At 42.6% G+C, this 27,457-nt stretch overlaps 3 protein-coding genes across 3 annotated transcripts; all 3 read right to left on the bottom strand.

Annotated features, from left to right (window-relative positions):
- Nucleotides 1-2,230: 2,230 nt before the first annotated feature.
- On the bottom strand, nucleotides 2,231-3,439 carry LOC134645635 (trace amine-associated receptor 13c-like). The gene is made up of 2 exons (XM_063499160.1): nucleotides 3,267-3,439; nucleotides 2,231-3,038 (listed from the first exon to the last, which is right to left on the bottom strand). Exons 1-2 carry the CDS (start codon nucleotides 3,437-3,439, stop codon nucleotides 2,231-2,233), a joined length of 981 nt encoding a protein of 326 aa, XP_063355230.1.
- A 7,260-nt stretch (nucleotides 3,440-10,699) lies between these two features.
- Nucleotides 10,700-11,922, bottom strand: LOC134646217 (trace amine-associated receptor 5-like). Its single transcript, XM_063500014.1, has 2 exons — nucleotides 11,750-11,922; nucleotides 10,700-11,513 (listed from the first exon to the last, which is right to left on the bottom strand). Exons 1-2 carry the CDS (start codon nucleotides 11,920-11,922, stop codon nucleotides 10,700-10,702), a joined length of 987 nt encoding a protein of 328 aa, XP_063356084.1.
- Nucleotides 11,923-26,244: 14,322 nt separating this feature from the next.
- Nucleotides 26,245-27,063, bottom strand: LOC134646425 (trace amine-associated receptor 5-like; the record flags this gene model as incomplete). The annotated part of the gene is given in 1 exon segment (XM_063500314.1): nucleotides 26,245-27,063. A coding segment is annotated over 1 exon segment (819 nt), but the record flags the coding sequence as incomplete, so codon positions are not given.
- Nucleotides 27,064-27,457: the final 394 nt, after the last annotated feature.

Raw genomic sequence — 27,457 nt, 5'->3', positions numbered from 1 at the left:
GATCTTGGAACCAGCAGCATACACCTACTAAGCAGTGGTAGCATCTACAGCCCTAGACTAACTAAGAAACAGTTTTGGATGTGATGTACAACAAAGTAATGTGTTACTGTAATCACGTTACATTTTTCAGCAGTGCAGTAAAGTAACTCATTACGGTACTAAATCCAATAACTGCATTACAGTTACAAAGGTTCTTTACTTATCTGCATGTCAGGTGGATAGAAAGAAAAGAAGAAAAAAAACATGTTTCTTCGTCCTGATTTGATTTGTACAACAATAAAGCTTTTGAGAAGTTGCAAAAAGGACATTACTTTGCAAAAGGACAAGACCATGATGGTAAAGTGGAAATTGCATCCAGGACAGAGACAACCACATTATACTGCTAACACAACTTCAGTTCTGAGCATTAGCATGTTGTCTGTGCAGATGTTTGCATGCAAATGTCCCGTATTTTGACACTTACCTGCAATATAACTTTCTGACCAACAGATGGCACTCTTACAAATACCAAATCTGATTTAACTGCAGTTATATCAGATAAGTGCTTGTGTCCAGTAACAACCTTTAATGATGGCTCGTCACGTACACCAGATTTGAGGAGCAATATGTGATTTGTAAAAAGTTGCCATTTGGTCTGCGTAACAGAAGATGGCAGCATTTCTGGATCATGTTCACATATGGCTTCTTCTTGGCATAATCAAGCTTTAATGTGTGGATAGCACAATGATCTGTGTTTTGTTGCAGTGATTCCATGACAGAATCTTGACTGTTTTTAATGCTGCACCACTTGAAAGCCCGGAGATCATGGGCGTCCAATATTGATTTTTAACCTCTTTGACTCTGAATCCTTTGATAATATGATTCTCTATAGATTTCTATACAGTGGTGTTATGTTGTGTCTCCATATTCAAAATCTTCACAGTTTTACATTGATGACCATTATTTTTAAATTGTAGACAACTGTAAACAATTTGTAGATATGGTTTTTGCGGATTGGTGAATCTTTACTGTTACTGAACTGTTATCAATGAATCTATTAGTTGCAAATTGTTCCTCCAGCTGTCTCTTAAGTATCACCTCACCTCGTCACATAGGAAGTGGCATGTACTGCACTGTGCTTTTAATCAATTTTTTTCTGTTGTTCGTTCCGAACAAGAAAAATTTCCCACTTTGTCAAGAAGTTTGAAAGTTCACCAGCAATATATAGATTCACTTTAACATTATTAATTATTTTTGTATATAAATTATATACAATGAAAATTAAAAGCTTAATCTGGTCTGTAGTTTTGTCTCATTATCATTTTTTTTAATCTTTGAAATTGTTAAAAAAAATATCACTTTCCTGCTAATGTTTATATACTTTTGGAAGACACTTAGAGGACCATAACATAGCAGTTGCAGTGTTATGTAAGGACTATTGCTGTGGCCCTGTAAGATTTCTTTGTATTATTTTTAGTGCTGTCAGCATTAATCTTGTCAAAATGACATTAATGCCATAACTGCATTAACTCAACAAATCTCTGTTAGCAAGTTAGCGCAGTTAGCTTGTTAATGCGTTAGCGCTGCACAAGCATAACAAGCATTATAATACAGTTCTTATAAAACAAATTTAACAGCGGCATATAATAACATATAGCACTTAAATGAAGAGTCTTTAATTTCTGAAGAAACTAGAGGAAAACAAATCATCAGTTTTAAATTATTCAATGAAATGATGTTAACGGCATTAAATTTATACTTAATCCAAAAAATTGTATAACTACTTTCAATGGTCAAATTCTATTAACCGTCATATTTTAAAGAAGGCAAAACATCTGACTATATCAAGAATGCATCCAGGGAAAAGAAATTTCTGAAATGCAATTTTACATTTCCAGATTACTGGAAGTGCAATTTTGCTGATTTAAAACCTTACTGGAGCAGGTTTCAGGTTTCTTCATAGTACATTGGCTTTATTGGTGTCATTTTTGACGATCTGCAGATTGATGATATGGTTAACAGCGTTTCTAAATCAGGGGTAAAACAGGGCATAGATCAACAGGTTTAGAAAAGAGTAAAAATAAAAGAGCAGGACCACTAAATATGTAGATGGATTATTGAACATGTCTTCAGTAAAAAAAACTGTAGCAGTACTATGAATAGCTCAGTCAGCTCTATTTACCGAGACCAAAAGACTGGCTGCATTTACTTGCATATCTTTCAAATTTCAAACTCTTTTAGAACAGTATTTCTACAGTATACTGACCTCACAGGAGCCAGTCTGGAGGATCTGTAGAGTGACAGTTAGTTTCACAGCTTTTCTAAACCAAGGGTAGAACATAGCATAGATCAAAGGGTTTAAACAGGAGTTTAAAAAAAACACACTTATAACTGTGGAGGCAATTGAGCTATTTTCATCTCTTACAAGAGAGACACAGTAATACGGGCAGAAACAAAGTAGAAACACAACTACAAGAATTCCAAGAGTCCTGGCTGCTTTTAACTCAGATTTGTTTGTTTGATTCAATGAACGCTGAACTGTGACACTTGTAACATGAGAGCGCATAGCACGAGCCTGAGACACAGCCACCACAAATACTCTCATATATAGAACTATGATAACAGTAACTGAAACAAAAAAAGATATAATGAGGTCAATAATGCCTGCAATGACACTGATGACAAACACACATTCTCCATAGCAAGAATTATACCTGCCTGGGTCAATTAGGAAGTCTGTTGTATAGACACTGCTGTAGAAAATAGCAAAAAACCAACACAGACAAACACAGACTTTGACTCTTGCCACAGTAATTCTGGTGGGGTAATGCAGAGGATCACAAATTGCCACATAGCGGTCAAGTGATATCAGAACTATGTTCCCTATTGAAGCACAGATAATGTTGCCGGTCAGATACCAATAAACAGAACACATAAGATCACCAAGTACCCAGCAGGCTGTGCTCCTAAAGATTTCTAATGGCATCAACAGGAGACCCACAAGAAAGTCTGAGACAGCCAGAGAGAGGAGCAGGATGTTAGTGGGTGTGTGAAGCTGCCTGCAGAGAGAAAGAAAAAAGAATATAAGACACATTAATAATGCCACAATTGTTCACTAATTGCATTAGTAAGGAATGATTCAATATAGGCAAGTAAAACATTGCATCATGGTTAAAATACATCAAGAATCTGTCACATTCATCATGTGTCATTCATTCATCACATAATTATAGTGTTGAAGATTTGAAAACTTAAACTATAATTTCAGCTGAGAAGTTGATCTGTGCCTGAAGTGGGAGACTGAGATGATGACAAGAAGGTTTAGAGCAGAAGTGATCAAAGAGATGCAGGACAGCACAATGTTCAGCAGCACAGCTTTGGACCAGTGAAGTGTTGGCTTCCTGCAGGAAGTGTTGAGGAATTCTGGAAAACAAAGCTCAGTTCCTTTCTGCATTTCCATTTTCAGTTGGCTGCAGATCCTGCAGCCTTCTGATCAGAGCTTTTCCTCACAGAGCTGTTATATATGTTTTGCCCCCCACCTCTGTCTCTCATGTTTCTTTCAACATAGCCTTTTGAGATTTCACTTTCACTCACTCTCTCACATGTAGTCACCTAAATATTTTATTTATGACACCAGTTACTGGTCGATTATGCATTCTGAAAGTTAAACATTTCCTTAAAAACACGTAGGTCATAATTATTAACAAACTTCAAACCACCTACTCTTTTGAATCATAGTAAACTGAACGTGTGTCTCAGTTATTTTCAACACAGTATTTAAATATTTCTGGATATACACCATAGTTGCCCTGGGATATATTTTAAGGGGCCACTATGGCCCCAAAGTCCACATCCGGGAGATAGAGTGGGCTGCAAATGAACTCATGGTGTTAATTTTGCTGAAACCTGACCTGGTGTGTCAGAGCCAACATCTGCTATCCCACTAGTGTGTAGGTGGGCATGGGAGTGCTGTCTGATGCTAGCTGGTAGTTGAAGTTTGCCAAACTCCCCAAGCTATAGCACAACAGAGGGGGGTATTCAAATATAGGCACTTTCTCAGTTTTTATTAAAATGGTTCAGTCTGAGTAGAACTTGCAAATCCCACATTTTTGGACATTTTTGCACTATAATTAAGTTACATTTGGAGTTTAAAAAGGTAATGATGATAAATGGTACTTTTTAATTGCACACTGCAATTATTACCATTTATGTTTACATTTGGGAATTAAAATATATGTTTAAGTATTTGGTTATACATGAATTGCTAGCTTATCGTGGTGGAGGGGTTTGTGTGTCCCAGGGATCCCAGGATCTACGTTGTTGAGGGGCTTCTGCCGCCTGGTAGGTCTCCCATGGCAAAATGGTCCTGGGTGAGGGACCATACAAAGATCGATTCAAAGGACACCAATGAGAAGAAGACCAAGGATACAGTTCACCCTGCCGGAGATAGGGTTAGCGGGGCCCCGGCCTGGAGCCAGCTCTGGAGAGGGTGACTGAGGGTGAGCTTTTGTGGCCAGGCCTTAGTCTATTGAGCCTGGCCGGGCACAGTCTGATATAGGAACATGGGTCCATCCTCCTCTAGGCCCACCACCAGCAGGAGGTACCATAGGGGTTGGGTGCAATGTGTGCTTGGCAGCAGCCAGGAGCAGAGCCCCTGGCAGGCTGATCCCCAGCTTTGACTAACCCTAATATTTTGTAACATTTGGACATCATGCTAAACTGTTGACACAATCGCATTAAAAACAGCATTTTGACACAAATGTTGTGCAACACCCACTGGCACGTCTTCGTGGAGGAAGTAGAGTCTGGGGACGAAGGGGATGACCCGCCAATCTCTGGGGGCGAGGTCACTGAGGCAGTTAAACAACTCCTTGGTGGCAGAGCCCCTGGGGTGGATGAGGTCCGACCCGAGTTCCTGAAGGGTCTGGATGTTGTAGGGCTGTCTTGGTTGACACACCTCTACAATGTTGCGTGGAGATCGGGGCCAGTACCCCGGATTGGCAGACCGGGATGGTGGTTCCCATCTTTAAGATAGGGGACCAGAGGGTGTGTTCCATCCACAGGGGAATCACACTCCTCAGCCTCCCTGGGAAAGTCTATGCTGGAGAGTGCTGGAGAGGAGAGTCAGTGTGTTAGTTGGACCTCGGATACAGGAGGAACAATGCGGTTTTCGTCCTGGCTGTGCAACACTGGATCAGCTCTTCATCCTCACAAGGATACTTCAGGGTGCATGGGAGTTTGCCCAACCAGTCTACATGTGTTTTGTGGACTTGGAGAAGGCATTCGACCGTGTCCCTTGGGGGGTCCTGTGGGGGGTGCTCCAGGCGTATACAACCGTTGCAAGAACTTGGTCCGGATAGCCGGCAATAAGTCGCACTCGTTCCTGGTGGGTGATGGGCTCTGCCAAGGCTGCCCTTTGTCACCCATTCTGTTCATAATTTTTATGGACAGAATTTCTAAGCGTAGCCATTTGGCAGTCAACTCTGCTTTTTGCGGATGATGTGTTTCTGTTGGCTTCATTGGGTGATGGCCTCCAGCTCACCTTGGAAAGGTTTGCAGCTGAGTGTGAAGCGGTGGGAATGAGAATCAGCACCTCCAAATCTGCGGCCATGGTCCTCAGCCGGAAAAGGGTGGAGTGCCCACTCCGGGTCAAGGATGAGTTCCTGCCCCAAGTCGAGGAGTACCTTGGGCTCTTGTTCACGAGTGAGAGACGGGAGAAAGGAGTGGGAGATTAACAGATGGATTGGTGCGGCGGCCACAGTGATCTGGACGCTCTACCGGTCTGTTGTGGTGAAGAGAGAACTGAGTGTAAAAGTGAAGCTCTCAATTTACAGGTCGATCTACGTCCCTACCCTCACCTATGGTCACGAGCTGTGGGTACTGACCGAAAGAACAAGATCGTGGCTACAAGCGGTGCAGATGGGCTTCCTCCGAAGGGTGGCTGGCCTCTCCTTTAGAGATAGGGTGAGAAGTTTAGATATTTGGGAGGGGCTCAGAGTAGAGCCGCTGCTCCTCCACATCGAAAGGAGACAGTTGAGGTGGATCGGGCATGTGAGAAGGATGCCTCCTGGTCACACCTCACCTCCTGGGTGAGGTGTTCCAGCATGTTCCACTGGGAGGAGGCCCTGGGGCAGACCCAGGACACGCTCAAGAGATTATATCTCTCGGCTGGCATGGGAACGCCTAGGTGTTCCCCCGGAGAAGCTGGAGGAGGTGGCTGGGGAAAGGGAGGTCTGGGCTTCTCTGCTCGGGCTGCGGCCCCAGGGACCCGGCCCCGGATAAAAATGGAGAGAAAAATGGGGAAAATGGATGGATGGATGTTGTGCAACATTGTCTATCGGAGTAAGTGAAGGAAAAAGGAAACCTGAATGTTGCTCTGTGCCTGTGTTTTAAAAACATACATCAAGTTTTGGTCATTCTACTGATGTCACATTTTTTTGTTCAAAGACTGCTTGATGCTGCCAATAATCACTTTATTTACTTTACGTGAGCTAGAGATCTCCGTGAACACCGGTGTTAGCTGGGCAGCGCAGGCTCTCAGGACCCGACCAGGGATTGGTCCTGCTGCTTTTCTGGTGTTCAGCACAACAGAGCTTTCCTCGCGGCATGCTCTGTGATGATAAAAATGTTGTCTTCATTGTACATTAACATATCTTATTGTGTAAACTGTTGAACCATGCTCAATTTAACCAGATAAATACTTTATATAGTGAGAGAGACAGTATGCAAATAGCTAACATTAAGAATAGCAGACAAATCAACAATACAGCTCTTCCAGTTAATGGCTAATTAATATTGTGCTGAACACGGTCCAAAAGATTCATAAGCCACATAAGTGTCTACTGTCTGTCTACTGTTTGCTATCATAGCCAAGTGGCTAACAATGGTAAACAGAAGTTTTCCCAGTCCCTACTAATGAATGCTATCTTGTTTTAGGATACATGTCATATATAACACCTGCCATTATCCAAAGACACATCTGCTTACCTGTATCTTGTGCTTATTTCTGAAGACCTGATGGCTTTGACCTTTTCTTGTCCATCTTCCATCAGTATTTTTGGACTCCAGTATCAACACCCAACCCCACAACATAAACTAATAGACCTACACCTCAGTGCACAGATTTGGTTTTTATAGGTTTTTTTCCCCTGGGATTTCACATAACCCAAAGAAAAATAATTAATACATAATGGGTTTGGACTGACAACATTATGAATGAAATCTCCAAAAATTGATTCTGTTCATCTGGACGTAGCGTTTTGTGGGAGAAACGTTTCGTCACTCATCCAAGTGACTTCTTCAGTCTCAGCTGACTGCAGGTTTCCCCAATCTTATAAATAGTACATTTGCATAATGACTGAAACCAGCCCACTCAAGGAACAATGGGCTGGGAGGTCAGTTACTTAATCATAATTATGCAAATTATGTAGGGTACATCTTTCGCCATCTTACAATGCTGTGATTGCAGCCATTCCCCAACTCTCTGTGAATGGTACTCATGACCATTGATCAGTGGTCTTTGATCAGTGGGTTTTGGTCAGTGGTTGTTGATCAATGGTCATGTGAATTTGCATTAGGCACAAAAGTTAGGCGCACTCAAATTTTTCAACCACATCGTTTAACACCGCAGTTTTACATGTGAGACAATGTTGATTTGTAAATGATTAACTAACAATCTTGTACTTAAAGTGCTTTGGCACTCTTTGGCAATATTGTAGAAAATGTTAAACGTAATCATCATCTCGGCCTCCTCTGACGACCAGTTTGCTGTAGCCTGTCGCTGAAAGGCAGTGGGGAGAGGGGACACTTGGGCAGTGCATTTATTGCAGCATATAATTTGTATTCTGGATACACTGTGCTTTTTCAGCATTCAAAGATTGATGGCTCCGTGTCAGAGCACTGGCTATGAATTTCAGATGGATCAGGCCTTAACTTAACAAAAAAGTTATCAATAGTTCTTTTCATCTTTTCTCATTACCCACAGCTACATCCACTTCTGTCGGGCCTAGGCTACTCACTAGGGCTGGGTATCATCACTGATTTCTATATTCCCGGTAATAATTCCGGTTCTTAAAGTCCTGATTCTATTCAATTTAGCCTCAGACAGTCAGAAATACTATAATTCTGATCATTTATCAGTACTGATACGTGTGAGACTTCATCAGAATTGTGAACATCACAGCAGATGCCTTTGTGTGAAAGTAACTGAGAATAAAACACAGAAAAAACATGAAGGAGATTTTTCTGGTCTGGCTTTTTATAGCAGATAACCTTAAAAATATTCTGCAATATTCTGCAATTTTGCATAATTTTAAAAAGTTTAAAATTCTTCTGTATTGAACAGCAGAAATTAGGCTTTCTTGTCCGAGGTCATTTAAGTAAAAAAAAAAGAAGAAAAAAAAAAACAGCGGCCGACAGAACTGTAAAAAATGGTGGGTACTGGTGGTGGGTAATAAGCGAATGAATAATGCAGAAAACAGAGATTTGAGATGGGAAACTGTTCTTGAAGTACAGAGAGAGAGAGAGAGAGCTGTGCATGAAGTGTGATTTTTATCGTGGTGAAAGCAAAACAGCAAAAGTCAGAGGGAATTAATGACGACATTTATCAAATATGAAGCGTAGTTTGCTGCTTCTTTTGCTGCTGGCTCGGTGAATTTTGGTTGGAGAGAGACAAAACCTGCAGCTTAGAATCAGCGCAAAAAGACGTAAACACAGAGTGGACCCGACGCATCAGAATCGGTGAGCTCCGACGGCGTGTCCGTCTACGTGCCATCGGGTGAGAAAGCCAAGAAAGACAAAGCTGATTCTGATGTGTCGGGTCCGCTCTGTATTTACGTCTTTGTGAGGAGTCAGTTTAGCTGCTCTCGTTTGCTGTTTGGTGGTTATTGAAATAGTTTTGTGAGCTTTAATCTGAGAATCTGGCGTTTCTGGCAAAATACATTTATATTTAAAAGTCGATTCAGGATATTGCTTTATTCAAGCTACTCACCTCTCTATCCACCTGCACTTTCAACTGGACCACGGCCAATCAGAGAGGCACTGCCCCTGACTATCTCTGATTGGTTTAGTCCATGATAGGGGCATAATGTGTGTCTGTTGTTGACCACACAGAGAGTTGCAGAGATTTTTTTTTTGTTACCCGAACAGTGCGACCAAAGATTTTTTTTAGTTGCACCATTGAAAAATTTGGTCGCATTTGCGATTTCAGATTTTGATCCCCACCAAGATAGTTAGAAACTGTACACACACACCCTGTATACGTATATTTCATGGATTCATTCCATTAGGGCAACCTGAAATCTAAAAGTAGACATCACTAAAACCAACGTAAACAGTTTGTTGCATCTTAGTGTTCTGTTCCATAACATTCTTCTCTTGTTCCCGTTAGACGCGTCTTTTAAATTACAAACATCTTTGTGGCTGTAGTTTGTTAATGTCTATGGAAGAAGGCTTTATCGCACTGTGTGTTGTAAATAATGTGTGGTCTTTGACAATAAACTGCGGGCTAATGTGCTAAACTGCCATTGGCTCTGTTTTTATTGCTATGAAATCCATTATAATCTATGCTTTTGTGGAAAGTGAGCTAAAACTAAAAGCTAAGCAAGCTTTCTGTAGTTTATTATCTTAACAGATAAGTTTCTTCTTATTAACCACCCTAACATGTGTGATAATAGAATACCTTTAATGACTACCACTGGCTAACTATGTTTCTTTAGCCAGGAAAACCTTGATGATGGAGACTCCTTCGCTTCCCTTGTTTAATAAAACAAGAAACATGCAGGTTGATGCTCCGTTTATAACCTGGATTACAAACCACCTGACAAACTTGGGGAATAGATCAGAATCGTACCACCTACAGAGGCTTTCGGATAACTGCTATTATTAGCTATATTATTGATGATGAGGAGGATGAACTCAGAATGGTGGTGGATAGTTTTATGGAGTGGTGTGATCTAAACCATTTACAGCTGAATATCAGTAAGATTAAGATTAACCCGTATCAACTCCAAAAGACAAAATAATTTCCCTCACAATTAATAAAGTTCTTATTTAACTTATATAACTTCATTTTGAAATGCTGACAGAAATTGCTCAAGTCTTTTAATTCAGCTGAGAGGGGGCTTTTGTGATTATTGTGATTATTATTTATTTGTTGTTATTATTAATCAAGGTATAGGGTTGCTTTTTCTAAAATTACTAACATTTTTTTTGTTAAGGTATGTGGTCCTAACAATGTGGTAAAATCACCACATGACATTGCTTTCACACAGTTCCTGTTTTAAGAAATGTATTTAGAAGCGTGGGCCTCTAACTTGTTATTGTGTCATTATGTAATATCGGCATAAACATGAGATGGACATAAAAAAATGTTATGTTTATATAATATTATGATGCATATAACGTACAAAGATAAAAGTATGTAATAACCAGGGGAAAAAATGAACCACTGAAGTTAATGTTAGTTCATTACTTTGAAACAAAAGCTGAACACACTGAAAAAAAAAGATTTACTTGATAACAATTTCCACATAGGAATTTGTCATAATTTGTATTTAAAAATTATCAAAAGTACTTCTGTAAATTTTACCAGTAATTTTCAACTGCAACTTGCAAAAGGTTGCAGGCTGCAGTCAAACTCAGAGCCTTCTTGTTATGAGGCAACAGCAAGAACCAATGGACCACTGATTTTATATCTTAACAGAGCAGGTTTAAAGTCTTTTTATAATATGTTGACTTCATTTATGTCATACCTAAAGATCTGAAATGTGACAAGAAGCTTGACAGCGTTTCTAAACCAGGGGTAAAACAAGGCATATATCAAAGGGTTTAGACAAGAGTTAAAGTAAAAGATAATGACCACAGTAGATACAGATGGATTATTTACAGTGTTTTCTTCCACAAGAGTGTAACAGTAAAATGGACAGTAGCATGCGAGAAACACAACTACAAGAACTCCAAGAGTCCTGGCTGCTTTCAACTCTGATTTGTTTGTTTGAGTCAGTGACCTCTGAAGTGTGACAGCTGTGACATGAGAGCGCATGGTACGAGCCTGAGACACAGCCACCACAAATACTCTCATATACAGAACTATGATGACAGAAACTGGAACAATGAAGCATAAAACAAGGTCAACAAACCCTACAATATCACTGTTGACAAACATACACTCTCCATAACAGGAATTATACCTGCCTGGTTCAATTAGGATATCCTTTGTGTAAAGAGTGATGTAAAAAATTGAAAAAACCCAACAAAGACAAACACTCTGTTTGACTCTTGCCACAGTCATTCTAGAGGGGTAATGCAGAGGGTCACAAATAGCCACATAGCGGTCAACTGATATTAGAACTATATTCCCTATTGAAGCACAGGTAATGTTGCCAGTCAGATACCAATAAACAGAACACATAAGATCACCAAGTACCCAGCATGTCGTGTTTCTAAAGATTTCTAAAGGCATCAACAGGAGACCCACAAGAAAGTCTGAGACAGCCAGAGAGAGGAGGAGGATATTACTGGGTGTGTGAAGTTGCCTGCAGAGGAACAGAAAAAAATATAATTCACATTAATAATGTTAAAATGTCTTCAGTGAATATGCTGTGTTGGAAAAGCATGATTAAGTCTAAGTAAATAAAACATTACAGTCATGGTTAAAATAAACTGAGCAAAATTAATTTAACTCTTTCATCACTAATTCATAATTTGTAAATTGAAGTTGTCATATGGCTAAAAGTTAAACTGTATTTATAATTAAAAAATTTATTGCTGCCTGAAGTAAGAGACTGAGACGATGACGAGAAGGTTTAGAGCAGCAGTGATCACAGAGATACATGAGAGCACAATGTTCAGGAGGACAGCTTTGGACCAGAGAAGTGACGGCTTCCTGCAGGAATTGTTGAGGAGTTGTGGAAAGCAGAGCTCGGCTCCTTTCTGTATCTCCATCATCAGGCAGCTCTGCGATCAGAACTTTTTCTCATGAAGCTGATTTATCTCTCCCCTCCCACTATTCTCTTTCAGTGAAAAACATAATGACCCTCCTCTCTTTTTCTTACAGCACAGTTTCCTCTGGGATAAACAAAGTACTCTGGTTTTGATTCCAAATTCATCATAATACCTGGTATTTTTCACACTCACTATCTCAAACACATTTGGTTAATAGTTTGCTATTAATCTGGGTTTCATGATGCTAGTTATTGCTAGATTATTATCACAGTATTGGATCTTGGAACCAGAGATTTGAGTGTTGGAAATGAAATTCCTCTTTATTTAATATTCTTGATTTGGTTCTTTGTTTATTTTATTTATTCATTGTTTTGGTGGTGGTGGTCACAGTGGGGCGGGGGGAGGGGGTGGGTTAAATTATTATCTGCATGTTTTTTTCTGTCATATTTTTAATGTATGACTGAGTGGGCTGTCTCTTTTTTTGCTCTGTGACAGTCTTGTGACCTGTCCAGGGTGTAGACTGCCACTCACCTTATCAACTGGGATAGGCTCCAGCCCTTTCCCCTGAGTCTGAATTGGATAAGTTGAAGAAAATTAATGGAGTTATTAGCTCTAGTTTTTGTTAATAATAATTTATTATATTTCATTTTTTATTTATGTAATATTTCTGTTTTATTTTGATAATTGTCTATTGTATCTTGTGTTTGCTTGTACTCCTTGTTTTGATTAGTTTCACATGTGCCTTATCTCTCCAGCTGTGTCTCATGGCCACATCAGGCCTCATTGTGTCTCTGAGTAGCCCTGCCCTTGTCTTTATTCTTTGTCTGAGCGTCTGTTTTCCTAACATGTGCATTTCCGCTTCCTTGTCTGAAGCCTTCTTTTTTATTTTCTCACCCTCTTCTTTTGACCTTCATCCAAGGTAAGTTTTTTGTATGTTGCAGGCTTAACAATTCTTTCACATGCCGCAGTGCCTATGTTTGCTTTGTATTTGTTTTAACACTATGAAATTCCCAAGCAAACATGCAATATCACATTTTCTCTCTCACACACTATGACCCTTTTGGAATTAATCTGTGATATTAATACCATAATTCCAGCATTTCTTCAGCAAAGTGATAAACTCACACATTCTTTAACTAGGCTACGACAAGCCCAAAACAGATTTAGTGTTGCTAAAGTAACATAAAGACAAATGCAATACATATAAACACTGAACAAATGAAATAAGCCCATTAGCCACACACCATCACAAAGTGAATACCAAACAAGAACACTCCTTTATGAAATTTTATTCAACAAAAAATTCCAAAAGATGAGATTCTACATATATCTCACACACATGATATTATTTTCAACATATGAGTGGTAAATATTTTTCAATTCAAAATTCTGGCTCTGTTGTTCTCTATTGCGACTCCACTGAGTCTTTGTCAATAAACGTGTAGAAAATTAATGTTCTGCACTTGCACATTCAGCTGTTGTTGACAATGAGCATACTGACAAGATCTTTCACAGGGAATTCTTTTGCTATCTATGACCCGAAACAGTTCCTGAAATGTAAAAGCTTTTTTGAAAAACTTGGTGATAAATCTCTGTGGTATTGGTCCACCAGGTGTAGCATGGTTTGGTAAAGAACATCAGAGTGTAAAACACATGTATGACATTCACATCTGAGTGTATAATATAGATCAGATTAATTTCATACTTTAAAATGAACCTTTGTGAGAGCTGAGTGATTATGATGATGATGATGATGTTTAGGCTCGCACTCTAGGCTTGATCTGGAAATAGCTATCCCCATCACTCAGCCTTTTATCCTCAAAAAATTTAATCAAAGTGGCATTTCATGTGTCTTGATTATTTCAATGAATTTGCACTGCGCTTCCCATCTGTTTGCAAGAATTGTATACTTGACTTGTTCTAGTCATTTCAGAATGGAGACAGGGCCTTGATTGTGCTTTGCAGGAGACATCTGGTATTTGGAATGTCTACATCCTTTTCCTACAGCACCTTCGACATTTCATTAATGTGTTCCAGTACTTTGGTCTGCTGTCTATTAGAATAAAGCTGAAAATTTTCCATTTAATTTTTTTTGTTTTTTAGGGTTGCAGCTTCAACACATTCTTCCTTCTCAGATGGGACTGGGGTCAGACTAAAATAAAAAAAGTTCTTTTTAGATAATTTTTTCTCAAAGATGCTGTAAACCTCATTTCATTACTCATGAGGCACAGTGTGCTTGCGAAAAGTTTTATTTACAGTTAACAGTTTCTTGTTTCTGACTCTGGCCAGACAGTTTTTCAGTTGTCATCATAGTGGTGGTAGACAAGCAGATGAAAACGGCTGTAGTGATAGATGTAGCGATATCGAATGACAGCAACATCAGAAGGAAGAAACACAAGAACCTTGAGAAGTACCAAGGGCTCAGAGAAGAGCTTGAGAAGATGTGGAGGGTCTCCCAAGTTAGGCAAGTTTTTCCAACAGATCTCAGGAAAAACATCCGAGATCACTGTCTAGAAGAGTGCAGTTCTAGGAACAGCTGAGATACTGCACAGGACCCTCAAGCTCCTAAGACCCGACCTTGAAGGATAGACTGCCAGCAGGGGCGAGAGGGGGATTTTTAAAATATATATATATATATATATATATATATATATATATATAAACACCCATCTCGCCCCTGCGGGCGGTTTATCCTTCAAGCTCGGGTCCTCTACCAGAGGCCTGGGAGCTTGTGGGTCCTGCGCAGTATCTTAGCTGTTCCCAGGACTGCGCTCTTCTCGACAGAGATCTCCGATGTTGTTCCCAGGATCTGCTGGAGCCACTCGCCTAGCTTGGGAGTCACCGCACCTAATGCTCTGATTACCACGGGGACCACCGTTACCTTCACCCTCCACATCCTCTCGAGCTCTTCTCTGAGCCCTTGGTATTTCTCCAGCTTCTCGTGTTCCTTCTTCCTGATATTGCTGTCATTCGGAACCGCTACATCGATCACTACAGCCGTCTTCTTCTGTTTGTCTACCACCACTATGTCCGGTTGGTTAGCCACCACCATTTTGTCCGTCTGTATCTGGAAGTCCCACAGGATCTTAGCTCGGTCATTCTCCATCACCCTTGGGAGCATCTCCCATTTTGACCTCGGGACTTCCAGGTTATACTCGGCACAGATGTTCCTGTACACTATGCCGGCCACTTGGTTATGGCGTTCCATGTATGCCTTGCCTGCTAGCATCTTGCACCCTGCTGTTATGTGCTGGATTGTCTCTGGGGCATCTTTACACAGCCTGCACCTGGGGTCTTGCCTGGTGTGATAGACCCCAGCCTCCATGGATCTTGTACTCAGAGCTTGTTCTTGTGCTGCCATGATTAGTGCCTCTGTGCTGTCTTTCAGTCCAGCTTTGTCCAGCCACTGGTAGGATTTCTGGATATCAGCCACCTCCTCTATCTGCCGGTGGTACATACCGTGCAGGGGCCTGTCCTTCCATGATGGTTCCTCGCCTTCCTCCTCTTTCTTGGGTTTCTGCTGCCTGAGGTATTCACTGAGCACGCTGTCAGTTGGGGCCATCTTCGTGATGTATTCGTGGATGTTTCTTGTCTCATCCTGGACTGTGGTGCTGACACTCACCAGTCCCCGGCCTCCTTCCTTCCGCTTAGCGTACAGCCTCAGGGTGCTGGACTTGGGGTGAAACCCTGCATGATTGGTCAGGAGCTTTCTTGTCTTTATGTCAGTGGCTTCTATCTCCTCCTTTGGCCAGCCTATTACCCCAGCAGGGTACCTGATCACGGGCAGGGCTTAGGTGTTGATGGCCCGGATCTTGTTCTTACCGTTCAGCTGACTCCTCAGGACTTGCCTGACCCTCTGCAGGTACTTGGTGGTTGCAGCTTTCCTAGCAGCCTCTTCATGGTTCCCATTTGCCTGCGGGATCCCCAGCTACTTGTAACTGTCCTCTATGTCTGCAATGTTGCCTTCTGGTAGTTCAATCCCCTCAGTTCTGACTACCTTCCCTCTCTTTGTTACCATCCGACTACACTTCTCCAGTCCGAACGACATTCCAATGTCATTGCTGTATAGCCTGGTAGTGTGGAATCGATGTCTCATTCACTCTTGGCATACAGCTTGATGTCATCCATGTACAGGAGGTGGCTGACAACCGCTCCGTTTCGTAGTCGGTATCCGTAGCCAGTCTTGTTAATGATCTCACTGAGGGGGTTCAGGCCTATGCAGAACAGCAGTGGGGACAGAGCATCTCCTTGGTAGATCCCGCACTTGATGGTGACTTGTGCTATGGGCTTGGAGTTGGCCTCTAGTGTTGTACGCCACATCCCCATTGAGTTCCTGATGAAGGCTCTTAGGGTCCTGTTGATCTTGTACAATTCTAGGCATTCCAGTATCCAGCTGTGGGGCATTGAGTCATAGGCCTTCTTGTAATCAATCCAGGCTGTGCACAGGTTGGTCAGTCTGGTCTTGCAGTCTCGGCTGACTGTTATTGGTCGGTAGTTGGATGGGACCGGTCCCTTCTTGGGGTCCTTGGGGATCAGGACCGTCCGACCTTCGGTTAGCCATTCTGGGTGTCTCTCGTTAACTAGCAGCTGGTTCATTTGTGCTGCCAGACGCTCGTGGAGTGCAGTCAGCTTCTTCAGCCAGTAGGCGTGAACCATGTCGGGCCCTGGTGCTGTCCAACCCTTCATACTGGAGACACTTTCTTGGATATCTGCCACTGTGATGGTTACTGGACCCTGTTCAGGGAGGTTGCTATGGTCTGCCCTCAGATCCACTAGCCACTGAGCATTGCCGTTATGGGTTGCGTCCTTCTCCCATATGCTCTTCCAGTATTGCTCCGTCTCCAGCCTTGGTGGTGCTGTTCTCTTATTGTTCCCTTGCCACTGAGAGTACACCTTTGCTGGTTCTGTGGAGAACAGCTGGTTTATTCTCCTGCCTTCTTTTTTTTTTTTTTTTTTTTTTTTTTGTCTGTCCCATTTGGTTCTTTAGCCGTCAGAATTGTTGTCTGAAGACCAACAAGGATAACAAATGGATTTATTTTGCCAAATGGATCATCATGGCATTGCCGTATTGGTCCATTTGATCAACCTTTGTTGTTATTATTTATTTTATTTTCAGTTGTTACAGATGGGACAGACATGACTGGGGGATAGGAAAGAGAGGAAGGAAAAGAAAAACAGAAGGGAAGAGGGACAGTGAGAAAGGGCACTTACAAAGACAAAGAGAAAAAGAAAAAAAAAAATCTCCTGGATCACCTGTTGAGAGAAAAAGAAGAGAAAACAAGCAAAAAAAAACAAAGCAACATACTAAACACAACACCATCCCGTTAATCTAGCTAAGTGTGAACAGCAGTAAATACTAAATATTGAATGTTGTTGTGCAGCACACAGGACAGACAGCGCACAATGTGCTTTGAAGTAGCAGCTAAGAAAGGTGTAGTTTATGTCTACGAACAGTGAACACCCGTGTGCATACCTGTGTGGCTCAGCGCGCTTGTATACAAAAGGTTTCTCCATGTAACGGTCATCTAGAGGGTGTGGGGGGCCATAGCCCCGTCCCCCAGGGCATGAAGCAGGCATGGAGAAGATCCAGGCTTCAGACATCCAGAGGCCCCAGAGTGCGAGAGCCCAAGGTGGACCACCGGAGGGGCATCCGTGCCACCCTCCTGGGAAGGGCTGAGGAGATCCCCAGACGAGGGGTCACCCAGTAGCCACGGAGCAGAAGCCAGAGGGGGCTGCACTGGCTGTGCCAGAGTGAACCGAGCCGCAGACCCCGAGGCCGGAGGCCCGGGGGGTCCCCTTTGCCCCGGAAGAGGCCTGACCGAGCAACAGGCACCAGGCCCCGCCAAGTAGCCACCGGGAGTGAGCTGGTGCATACCTGAGCGCCCAGCCCCGAACACCAAGAACCACCAATGCACCAACCCCTGAGGGCATCAGTCACTGGCAGGGAGTGTGGTGAGGGGAGATAGACCTCCACACTTTGGAGGGCCTGGGTGTTCCCAGAGAGGTGGAGTCTAAGACCCGACCTGACATATAGACACAGACAAACAGGCACACACAGACACAAACATGCATTCTCACCCTCATGCACACATATACAAACACTCAGCACTCACCCAACGTAGTAATAGACATACATGGACATGTACACACAATCACACTCCCCAAACATACTCTATACCCCGGGTCCAGGTACCCTCACCCCCAGAGGGGGAAACGGCACCCAGACCCAAGAGATGTGACCCTTTCCCCCGGGGTGGAGGCAAGCAGACCGCCCCAGGCTCTGCGGCAGCAGGGAGGCCCATCGAACAGCCAACACCTCCTCCCAGCCCCCTGCCCCGATGGCTAGTAGAGAACGGGGGTGTGTGAAGACCCCATGCCTCCCTCCTCCCGCTCATGTGTAGTGTTGCTGCGTGTTGTTCTAAAGTGCATTTAAAACAAGGGAGGGCATGGTGCTGCTGCCAGAGAGCAGCAGGTGTTAGCACGGCCCCTCCCGAGAACCCTCAATGTCTACATGGATTTAAAATTGAGAGGTGGGCACCGGTGCCAGAGGTAAGGTTGAATACACAGACCGTCCACTGGACGCCGTTAACGTGGTCACCCTCAAGGCCCTATATATATGTGTGTGTTATGAGAGTGTGAGGAATGTGGATGTCTAAGTTGTGGAATAAAATTGAGGCACAGGTGGCCAGAAGGGGACAGAGGGGGGGGGGAATGCCTCCCCTGCACCCTGGTGACACACCCGCACCCCAAGGCCCTACCTGTGTGGGTGGGTGTGGTGGAGCGGGAAGAGGGAGGTAGCCGGGGATGCGGAGGAAAAGAAGGGAGGGGCAAGATGCCCCTCCCTAGGGCCAGCTCCCCCGCTGACCCCAGTAGGCACCCCCGTCCTCTGGTACCCACCAAGGCAAGGGAGCCCAGGCCCATCCAGACCGGGGCCTACGGTAGCAGCACCGCCAAGCCCCACAGGACCCAGGGAAGCCCACCCTACCCCACCGCAGAGGAAACTGTACCCACCCCAACATTCAATCATCTCCCAGACTACACAAGACAACAGACACCCAGGTTAGGTTTATTCTCCACCTCTCCTATGTCTCTCCCCCACCTGCAGAGTGGACTTCTGCAAGGATGGAACAACCTCCCTGCCAGTTGAAGAGCCCCCCAGTTAGGCCGATGCACCAGAGGCCCCCTGCGCCAGGGCTGAGCCCCTGTGCGCCCACCCGCCCACAACCTCGGCGACACACCGATGAGGACCGAAGCCCCCAAGGCCCAGCCAGAGCCCCATCACGGAGACAAAGCACCCCCGAACCCCAAGCCCCCCCGCCTGCCCCGGATCCACTCAGGGGCAGCCAGGCTACCAGGCCAGTAACCTACGTCCGCCAGTACAGACCATCCCCCAGCCCCGCTGCACGCAGCCACGAGGAGAACACCCTCTAAGAGCAACCAGAGCCACTAACCAGGTTATGACCACAACCCCCCGGGTTGAGCCCTCCAGGGATAACGTCTCTAGGGGTTCTCCAGGCGCCCTAAGCCCGTCCCAACCTCCACATCAACCACAATAGCTAAGGCGGGACCAAACCACGACCCCCCACCCCCGCTAGGTGATGGAACCGATCAAAGGAGCCCAGAGGGATTGATCTAATGTGGTGGCAGAGGTTGTATCGAGACTAATGTGATCTATTAGATGGTTTTTATATTGATTAGGATTAAGATTATTTTTATTTTTCCAGTTCATGAGGACCGTTTTCTTGGCAATGCATAGGGCAGTAAAAACCATGTGGACTGTATTAGTTTCTGTAGTGACATCATCCAATTTTCCCAACAAGCATACTAAAGGGGAGGCTGGAATGTTACATTTCAGACACTTTGATAAGTCTTCACATATCTCACGCCAAAACTTCTGCACTGGTGGACAGAACCAAAGAGCGTGGATGTAATTGTCTGGTGTATTGCCTTGACAGTGTGAGCAGTTGTTGGAAGATGTAAAGCCCATCTTGAACATCTGATAACCAGTATAGTGCACTCTATGTAGTATTTTGTATTGTATTAATTGCAGACTGGGATTTTTAATCAATTTAAAGGTTTTTAAGCATACCTGAGACCAGAAGTTTTGGTCTAAGCTTACTGATAAATCTGCTTCCCACTTTGCAATAGGAAGGGATATTGATTCATCTATTTTAGAAAGTGTTCTGTATATTTTAGATAATAATTTAGGGGATTTAAGAGTAAGAAAGTGTACCGCACTTGGTGGTGTTTGTAATTCAGCTTGACTGAGGTAAAATTTCTTTTTTACTATGGATTTAATTTGTTGATATTCTAAAAATCTTTTCTTGTTGATCCCATATTGTGTAACTAGTCTGTCAAATGGAATAAATTCTGTTCCCTCTAATATATGTTCTAAGTATTTAATTCCTTTACAACTCCATTCTGGAAAATTAATCATATTATTGTTTTGTAATATGTCAGGGTTATTCCAGATAGGTGTACGTTTGCATGGGATTAATGAAGACTCCGTTATTTTTAGAAACTCCCACCATGCTGTCAGAGAAGAGCTGATGTTGATGCTTTTAAAGCATTCATGTCTTTTGATGTTTGAGCTGATAAATGGTAGGTCTGAAATCTCTAGATCATTGCATAGTGCCTGTTCAACATCTAGCCAAGGTTCATCTAAGAAGGTATGTTTTAACCATTCTGAAATGAACTGAAGCCTGTTGGCTAAGAAGTATTGTTGAAAATTAGGCAGATCTAATCCTCCTCTATCCTTGGTTCTTTGTAGCGTTTTTAAGCTGATACGCGGGGGTTTATCTTTCCAAAGGAATTTAGAAATATATGAATCCAGAGATCTGAACCAATCTTGTGATGGTTTGTTAGGGATCATTAAAAATAAGTAATTTATTTTTGGCAAGATCATCATTTTTATAGTGGCGACCCTTCCCATGAGTGATATGGGTAAAGATTTCCATCTAGTCAGATCGCCTTCTACTTTCTTTAGAAGTGGGATGTGGTTTAATTTAGTTAAGTCTGAAAGCTTAGGAGAAACATTAATACCTAAATATTTAATATTTCCAGATTGTAGTGGGGCAGAAGAAGAATTATGGAAGGAGCAGTTAATGGGAAGAACTGTAGATTTTGGCCAGTTAATTGAATAATCTGAAACTCTTGAAAACCAGTTTATTAGAGTAATTACCTCAGAAAGGTTGGTTTGTGAGTTTTGCAGAAAAAGCAACACATCATCCGCATAGAGACTGATTTTATGTTCTATGTTCTTACATTTTATGCCCTTAATTGTTGTAGCCTGTCTAAATGCTGCCGCTAGTGGTTCGATAAAAATTGCAAAAAGTGAAGGGGAGAGTGGGCATCCCTGTCTGGTGCCCCTCAGGAGACAGAAGCTGGAGGATGTCTGGTCATTTGTCCTGATACAAGCTGTTGGGGAATTGTATAATATTCTTATCCAGTTTATGAAAGAGTTTCCAAAACCAAATTTGTGTAAAGTTGCAAATAAAAATTTCCAGTTAACTCTGTCAAATGCTTTTTCTGCATCTAGAGATAATTTTATGGTTTCAATGTTTTTACTGCATGAGTAGTCTATTAAATTAAGTAATCTACGAGTGTTTGTTGATGAGTGCCTACCTTTTATGAAACCAGTTTGGTCAGGATGAATTAAGAGGGGGGTTATTTTCTGTAATCTTTTTGAGAGAGCTTTGCAGATTATTTTGAGGTCTACATTTATAAGAGATATTGGACGATAGCTTGAGGGAAATAAAGGGTCCTTGCCTGGTTTTAGTAGGAGACTAATGTTGGCAGAATTCATATTTGGTGGTAGTCTGCCATTTTCCTTGATTTCCTGCAACATTCTGTGGAATACTGGTGCCAAAATTGTCCAGAATTCTTTGTAGAATTCTGCAGGAAAGCCGTCTGGACCTGGAGCCTTATTATTGGGCATACTTGTCAGGGCTTCCTGGAGTTCACCTGGCATCAGTGGCGAATCCAGTGCCATTGCTTGACTGTCTAGTAATTTTGGAAGAGTTACGTTGTCAAGAAACTGATCAATTTCATTTTTAGACGGGTTTATTTGTGGTGAGTATAAAGTTTCATAGAAATCCCTAAAAATGTTGTTTATTCTTCCAGGGTCATATATTGTGTTCCCCGATAGATCTTTAACAGCACATATAGTTGTTTTTTCTTTATTTATTTTTAACTGGTTAGCTAGAAGTCGACCGGATTTGTTACTGTGTTCAAAATTCTGCAAGCGAAGTCTTTATACTAGGAATTCTGTTTTTTTATTAATAATTTCATTTAATGCTAGTTTTGTTTTGCATATTTTGTTCATTATTTCTTGATCTTGGTCGGACGCGTAGGCTTCTTCTAAGGATTTGATGGTTTTTTCTAATTCCTGAATATTTTTGTTTTCTTCTTTCTTTTTATGTGATGAGAAAGAAATTATTTTACCTCTCATCACAGCTTTCCCTGCTTCCCATAGAACAGAAGCTGATGTTCCGGGAGTGTCATTAAAGTCTAAATATGAAGTCCACTCTTTTTTAAAGTATTTGATAAACTCTTCATCTTTGAGCAGTGATGTGTTAAATCTCCAGTTTTTACTTGGCGTAGTATTATTCTTGTGCATTAGTGTTAAAGATACAGGAGCATGATCGCTGACCGCTATAGGGTGAATCTCAGTGTCTGAAATGTCACTCAGCAGTGAGCTGCTGACCAAAAAATAATCCAGACGAGAGTAGGAGTGATGAACATGTGAGAAGAAAGAATATTCCTTACTGTTGGGGTGGAGGGAGCGCCATGCATCGCAAAGGCCATAGTCGCTCATATACTGTTTGATTATATTTGTGGACTGCCAATTACGCTGAGTTCCTGCTGTATTGAGCCTATCCATTTCTTCATTTAGTCCAAGGTTGAGGTCGCCTCCAAGAATAAGTGTGCAATCAAGATGTTCAGAGAGTGCACTAAAAAAACCGTGGAAGAATGAGGGATCATCAACATTTGGACCGTATATACTTACAATACATAGCTTTTTGTTCAATATTGATAATTTAATAATTAGGATTCTACCCTCTGGATCTATAACTGTATCGAGTACTGTAAAATTAACATTTTTATGTATTAAAATTGCTACTCCCCTTTGTCTAGAATTATAACAGGCTGCAAACACAGTAGGAAACTCAGGTGTTTTAAGTTCATTTAAACCTGTGACAGGTCTGTGAGTTTCTTGTAATAAAACAACATCTGCCTGTAGTTTTTTAAGCTGGTTAAATATCTTTAACCTCTTTCCTCTGGTGCCAGCTCCATTTACATTCCATGTGATAAACCTCAGCGTGCCCATAATTGTGTGTGTATGTCTAATGATGTGCGCTGGGTGTTTCCTTTAGACGGGTGAAGAGAATGTGGAAACATCACTTGTTTGTAAATAGAAAGAGAAAAAAAGTGTGGTGAGAGGCTCCATAAGTCTGACTATGTGTGTGAATATTCACTAATATGAACAGGCGTGGCTTGCTTATGTGTCCTGTAAGTCTGTGCGCGCTGTGAGGCTGTTGTAAATGTGCTGCCGTTGAGCGCATGTGTTTGCGTGATCGTGGTGTGTGAATATGCAGAAATAGAGGGTGTTGTTTGTAGGTGAGTGGGGAAGTAGGTGATCACAGCAGTGAAAGAAAAGAGAAAGAAAGAAACCACGTGAACTGTGAGCGACAACAAAAAAAAGAAAAGAAAAGGAAACATTCCAATTAAAGCAATGACGGAGGGTGACGGTGTTATATCTGCTATGACATCATACTGATATTACTAGGTTAAACACATGTTAAAGAAGAGAGTGTGAGTGAATAAGAAAAGAGTGTAGCGGGTTCTTATCTGGAGTGCAGTCAATATAACCACGGAGTGGTGCCGGGATCGCGGTAGAGCTGTCCGTCCACGTAGAGCCGGTCCACGGCGATGACAGCACGGGAGCCTCTCTGGATGAAGTTACGTCGAACTGGAAACAGGACCTTGCGTCGTTCCAGGATTTCTTTGGGGAACTGGTCGTTCACGCTGAAGTCCGTTCCTTTCAGCTCCCTGCCGCGACTCTTCACCTGCTCCTTCTGTTTGAATTGGCCGAATTTGGCCACAATAGGACGTGGTCTCCCGGCCAGCGACCTCACGCCCCCCAAGCGATGCACTCTATCGAAGGCGATGTTCTTTACGGTGTCCTCCGGCAGCTTCAGGTGGATTTTAATGAAGCTTTTCACCGTTGCCTCCGCGTCCTCTCCGGGAGATTCTGGAATACCAGAAAACACAAGATTATCTCTCATGCTACGGGCTTGTAGATCGATAACGGACTCTTTTATTTTTTTATTTTCTATGTTTAGCTGGGTCACGTTATTGGTGAGAGATTTGACCGACTCCCGTAGCGTGGCATTTTCAGCGGCAAGCGTTTCCACCTGCTGCTGACTGAATTCCAGGGATTCTCTCAGAGATTTAAATTCCCGGTGTAAAATCTCCACCAGAGACAGCCTCAGATCGAAACTGGACAATCGCCTGTCGATTGACTCCAGGATGTCTGCAATGTCTTTGCCGGCAGGCGATGTTGTTCCGGGGGAGTCTGCCGGGCGACATCTCTTCGATGACGGCGTCTCAATTTTGGCCGGGGAAGATGCACTCTGGGCCTTCTTCATTACTATATCTTGGAAACAGCGGTCGATCTAATCCTGGAGAGCGTCTAAACTCTCCCCGTTGTCCTCCAGGGTGTTAGAGGTGATATGACAGATGTAGTTAGTTATATGACAATTCGATTAGTATATTTGGTAATAGTGAAGATAAAGAAACTTTGTTAAATTCTACGCTACCATTCGCTTTTTTTCCGCCAAATCTCCGGCGTCTGACGTCACCTACAACATGGGTCGCTTACCTTACCCGTCACTTCCGTCTTACCCGTCAGGTCTCCTGCCTTCTATCTCTCTGGTGTACCTTCTCAAGTCTTTGTTTGGCAGTTTCCAAGGCCTCAGGTATGGACAGCTTACTGTATTTCTTATGCACCTTCTTTGTCGCGCCTTTCTGCAACTCCGTTAGTTGGCTAACCTCCCTTCGTGCTACTTTGATCTTGCCCTCTAGCCTCCTTCTCCATGGAGGGTACTGCCCCTTGTGGCTGTTCAACTTGTAGCCAAGCATCTCACTGATCACTGCTGCCGTATTGTAGATCAGCTTGTTAGTGTCGGTAATCGTGGTTGTAGGTATCATCCGTAGTGCTGCATTAACATCATCTAGCAGACCTTCTGAGGGTACTTCACGTAATCTTGGTAACCGGCTACGGGGGATCGAGGTTTCAAGCTTGGCCATGATCCTATCTTTCAGGTCAGTTCCTCTCGCACTCAACAATCCTTCTCTTATCGCACTTGGGGCTATGTACCCAATCTCGGGTGGGGGTGATGATATCTCCCCCCTGACCTGGCGTCCTGACTCCTCCTTGCCGTAGCATTTATGTTGTACCTCGTCAATCTCTAGCTGTGAGAGCAGTCCCTTCTTTCGAATGTTGGAACACTGAGGTACTAGTTGTTTCGTTGTGGATGTTGGGTATCGAAGAATCCATAAGTCCCTCATCCTATTCATGTAACCCCTTCCGCCAGGGTTACTTGCATAGTAGCATTCCAACAACGCCCTGTTTTCGTCTCTTGCCCACCGATGCCTTCTTGTTCCAGTAGCCCACTTGTCGTCAGGGTGCCCTGGTTCCTCAGCATGCCTTCATATTTATCTGCGGTAGGCTCGCTTAGCATAGGGGGGCTAGCCTTAGGACCCTTACTGGATACAGATGCCCCAGGCGGGAATCGAACTACGCTATCCATATATATATATATATATATATATATATATATATATATATATATATATATATATATATATATATATATATATAGATATAGATATATAATCTCGAAGATCAACAGGACCCTAAGAGCCTTCGTCTCTAATATATAAGCTACAGTGACAGCTCGTATATTTTATCTATCATTATATACATCCATAATTCAAAGTCAGTGTTATTAATACAGTGAAAGTCTCCTTGACTTGACTGCAGAGGCAGGATACACCCTGGACAGGTGTCCAGCCTTTTAAAGGCCAACAAATAGAGACAGACAACCATTACACCAACAGTCGACTTGAAATCACTTAACCTAACCTTATCTAAGTCTTTAGACTGTGAGAGGAAGCCAGAGTAGCCACAGAGAGAACAGGAAAACATGCAAATTCCACACAAAGAAAGGTTGCAGGCTGCAGTCAAACCTTGCTGTGAGGCAAGAAGGCTTTGGGACAATTGCTTTTATATTTTAACAGAGCAAGTTTAAAGCCTTTTTATAATATCTTGACTTCATTTGTGTCATACTTGAAGATCTGAAATGTGACAAGAAGCTTGACAGCGTTTCTAAACCAGGGGTAAAACAAGGCATATATCAAAGGGTTTAGACAAGAGTTAAAGTAAAAGATAATGACCACAGTAGAAACAGATGAATTATTTACAATGTTTTCTTCCACAAGGGAGTAACAGTAAAATGGACAGTAGCATGCGAGAAACACAACTACAAGAACTCCAAGAGTCCTGGCTGCTTTCAACTCTGATTTGTTTGTTTGAGTCAGTGACCTCTGAAGTGTGACAGCTGTGACATGAGAGCGCATGGCGTGAGCCTGAGACACAGCCACCACAAATACTCTCATATACAGAACTATGATGACAGAAACTGGAACAATAAAAAGTAAAACGATGTCAACAATCCCTGCAATATCATTGATGACAAACACACACTCTCCATAGCAGGAATTATACCTGCCTGGTTTAGTTAGGATATCCTTTGTATAGAGACTGTCGTAGATAATTGAAAAAACCCAACAAAGACAAACACTCTGTTTGACTCTTGCCACAGTCATTCTGGTGGGATAATGCAGAGGGTCACAAATAGCCACATAGCGGTCAACTGATATTAGAACTATATTCCCTATTGAAGCACAGGTAATGTTGCAAGTCAGATACCAATAAACAGAACACATAAGATCACCAAGTACCCAGCATGTCGTGTTTCTAAGGATTTCTAAAGGCATCAACAGGAGACCCACAAGAAAGTCTGAGACAACCAAAGAGAGGAGGAGGATATTACTGGGTGTGTGCAGCAGCCTTTAGGGAGACAGAAAAGAATATAATGCACATTAATAATGTTAAAATGTCTTCAGTGAATATGTGAATATTAGGGATGCAACAATACTCGTATCGATATTGAACCGTTCGATACAGTGCTTTCAGTTTGGTACGCATATGTATCGAACAATACAAATTTTTTTATTTATTTTATCAACTTTTCTTCTGACAATGCTGTCTGTGTTGAGCGCTCAGTAAATCTGCGTTCGACTACTCCGCCTAGGCTGCACTGTTGAGTGCAGATCCACTGGGCGCAGCGCAAGCTAGCAAGACAGAAGCTAAGCTCGTTGCAACATGGCCACTGCCTCAACGCTACCCAAAATTGAACCTCCCCCACCCTCATTCAGATCTGGCCTTTGGAACTATCTTGGTTTTCAT

The sequence above is a fragment of the Pelmatolapia mariae genome, linkage group LG16_19 (assembly GCF_036321145.2).
Source record: "Pelmatolapia mariae isolate MD_Pm_ZW linkage group LG16_19, Pm_UMD_F_2, whole genome shotgun sequence".
NCBI classification, from domain to species: domain Eukaryota; kingdom Metazoa; phylum Chordata; class Actinopteri; order Cichliformes; family Cichlidae; genus Pelmatolapia; species Pelmatolapia mariae.
This window is presented reverse-complemented; position numbering and strand designations above follow the sequence as displayed.

Excerpts from the sequence above, each read along its gene's own strand:
- LOC134645635 (XM_063499160.1), bottom strand. The coding sequence starts at position 3,439 with ATGGAAATGCAGAAAGGAACTGAGCTTTGTTTTCCAGAATTCCTCAAC. Across the intron at positions 3,039-3,266 it reads ATCTCAGTCTCCCACTTCAG|GCAGCTTCACACACCCACTA; the intron begins GCACAGATCAAC and ends TTCTCTCTGCAG.
- LOC134646217 (XM_063500014.1), bottom strand. The coding sequence starts at position 11,922 with ATGGAGATACAGAAAGGAGCCGAGCTCTGCTTTCCACAACTCCTCAAC. Across the intron at positions 11,514-11,749 it reads GTCTCAGTCTCTTACTTCAG|GCAACTTCACACACCCAGTA; the intron begins GCAGCAATAAAT and ends GTTCCTCTGCAG.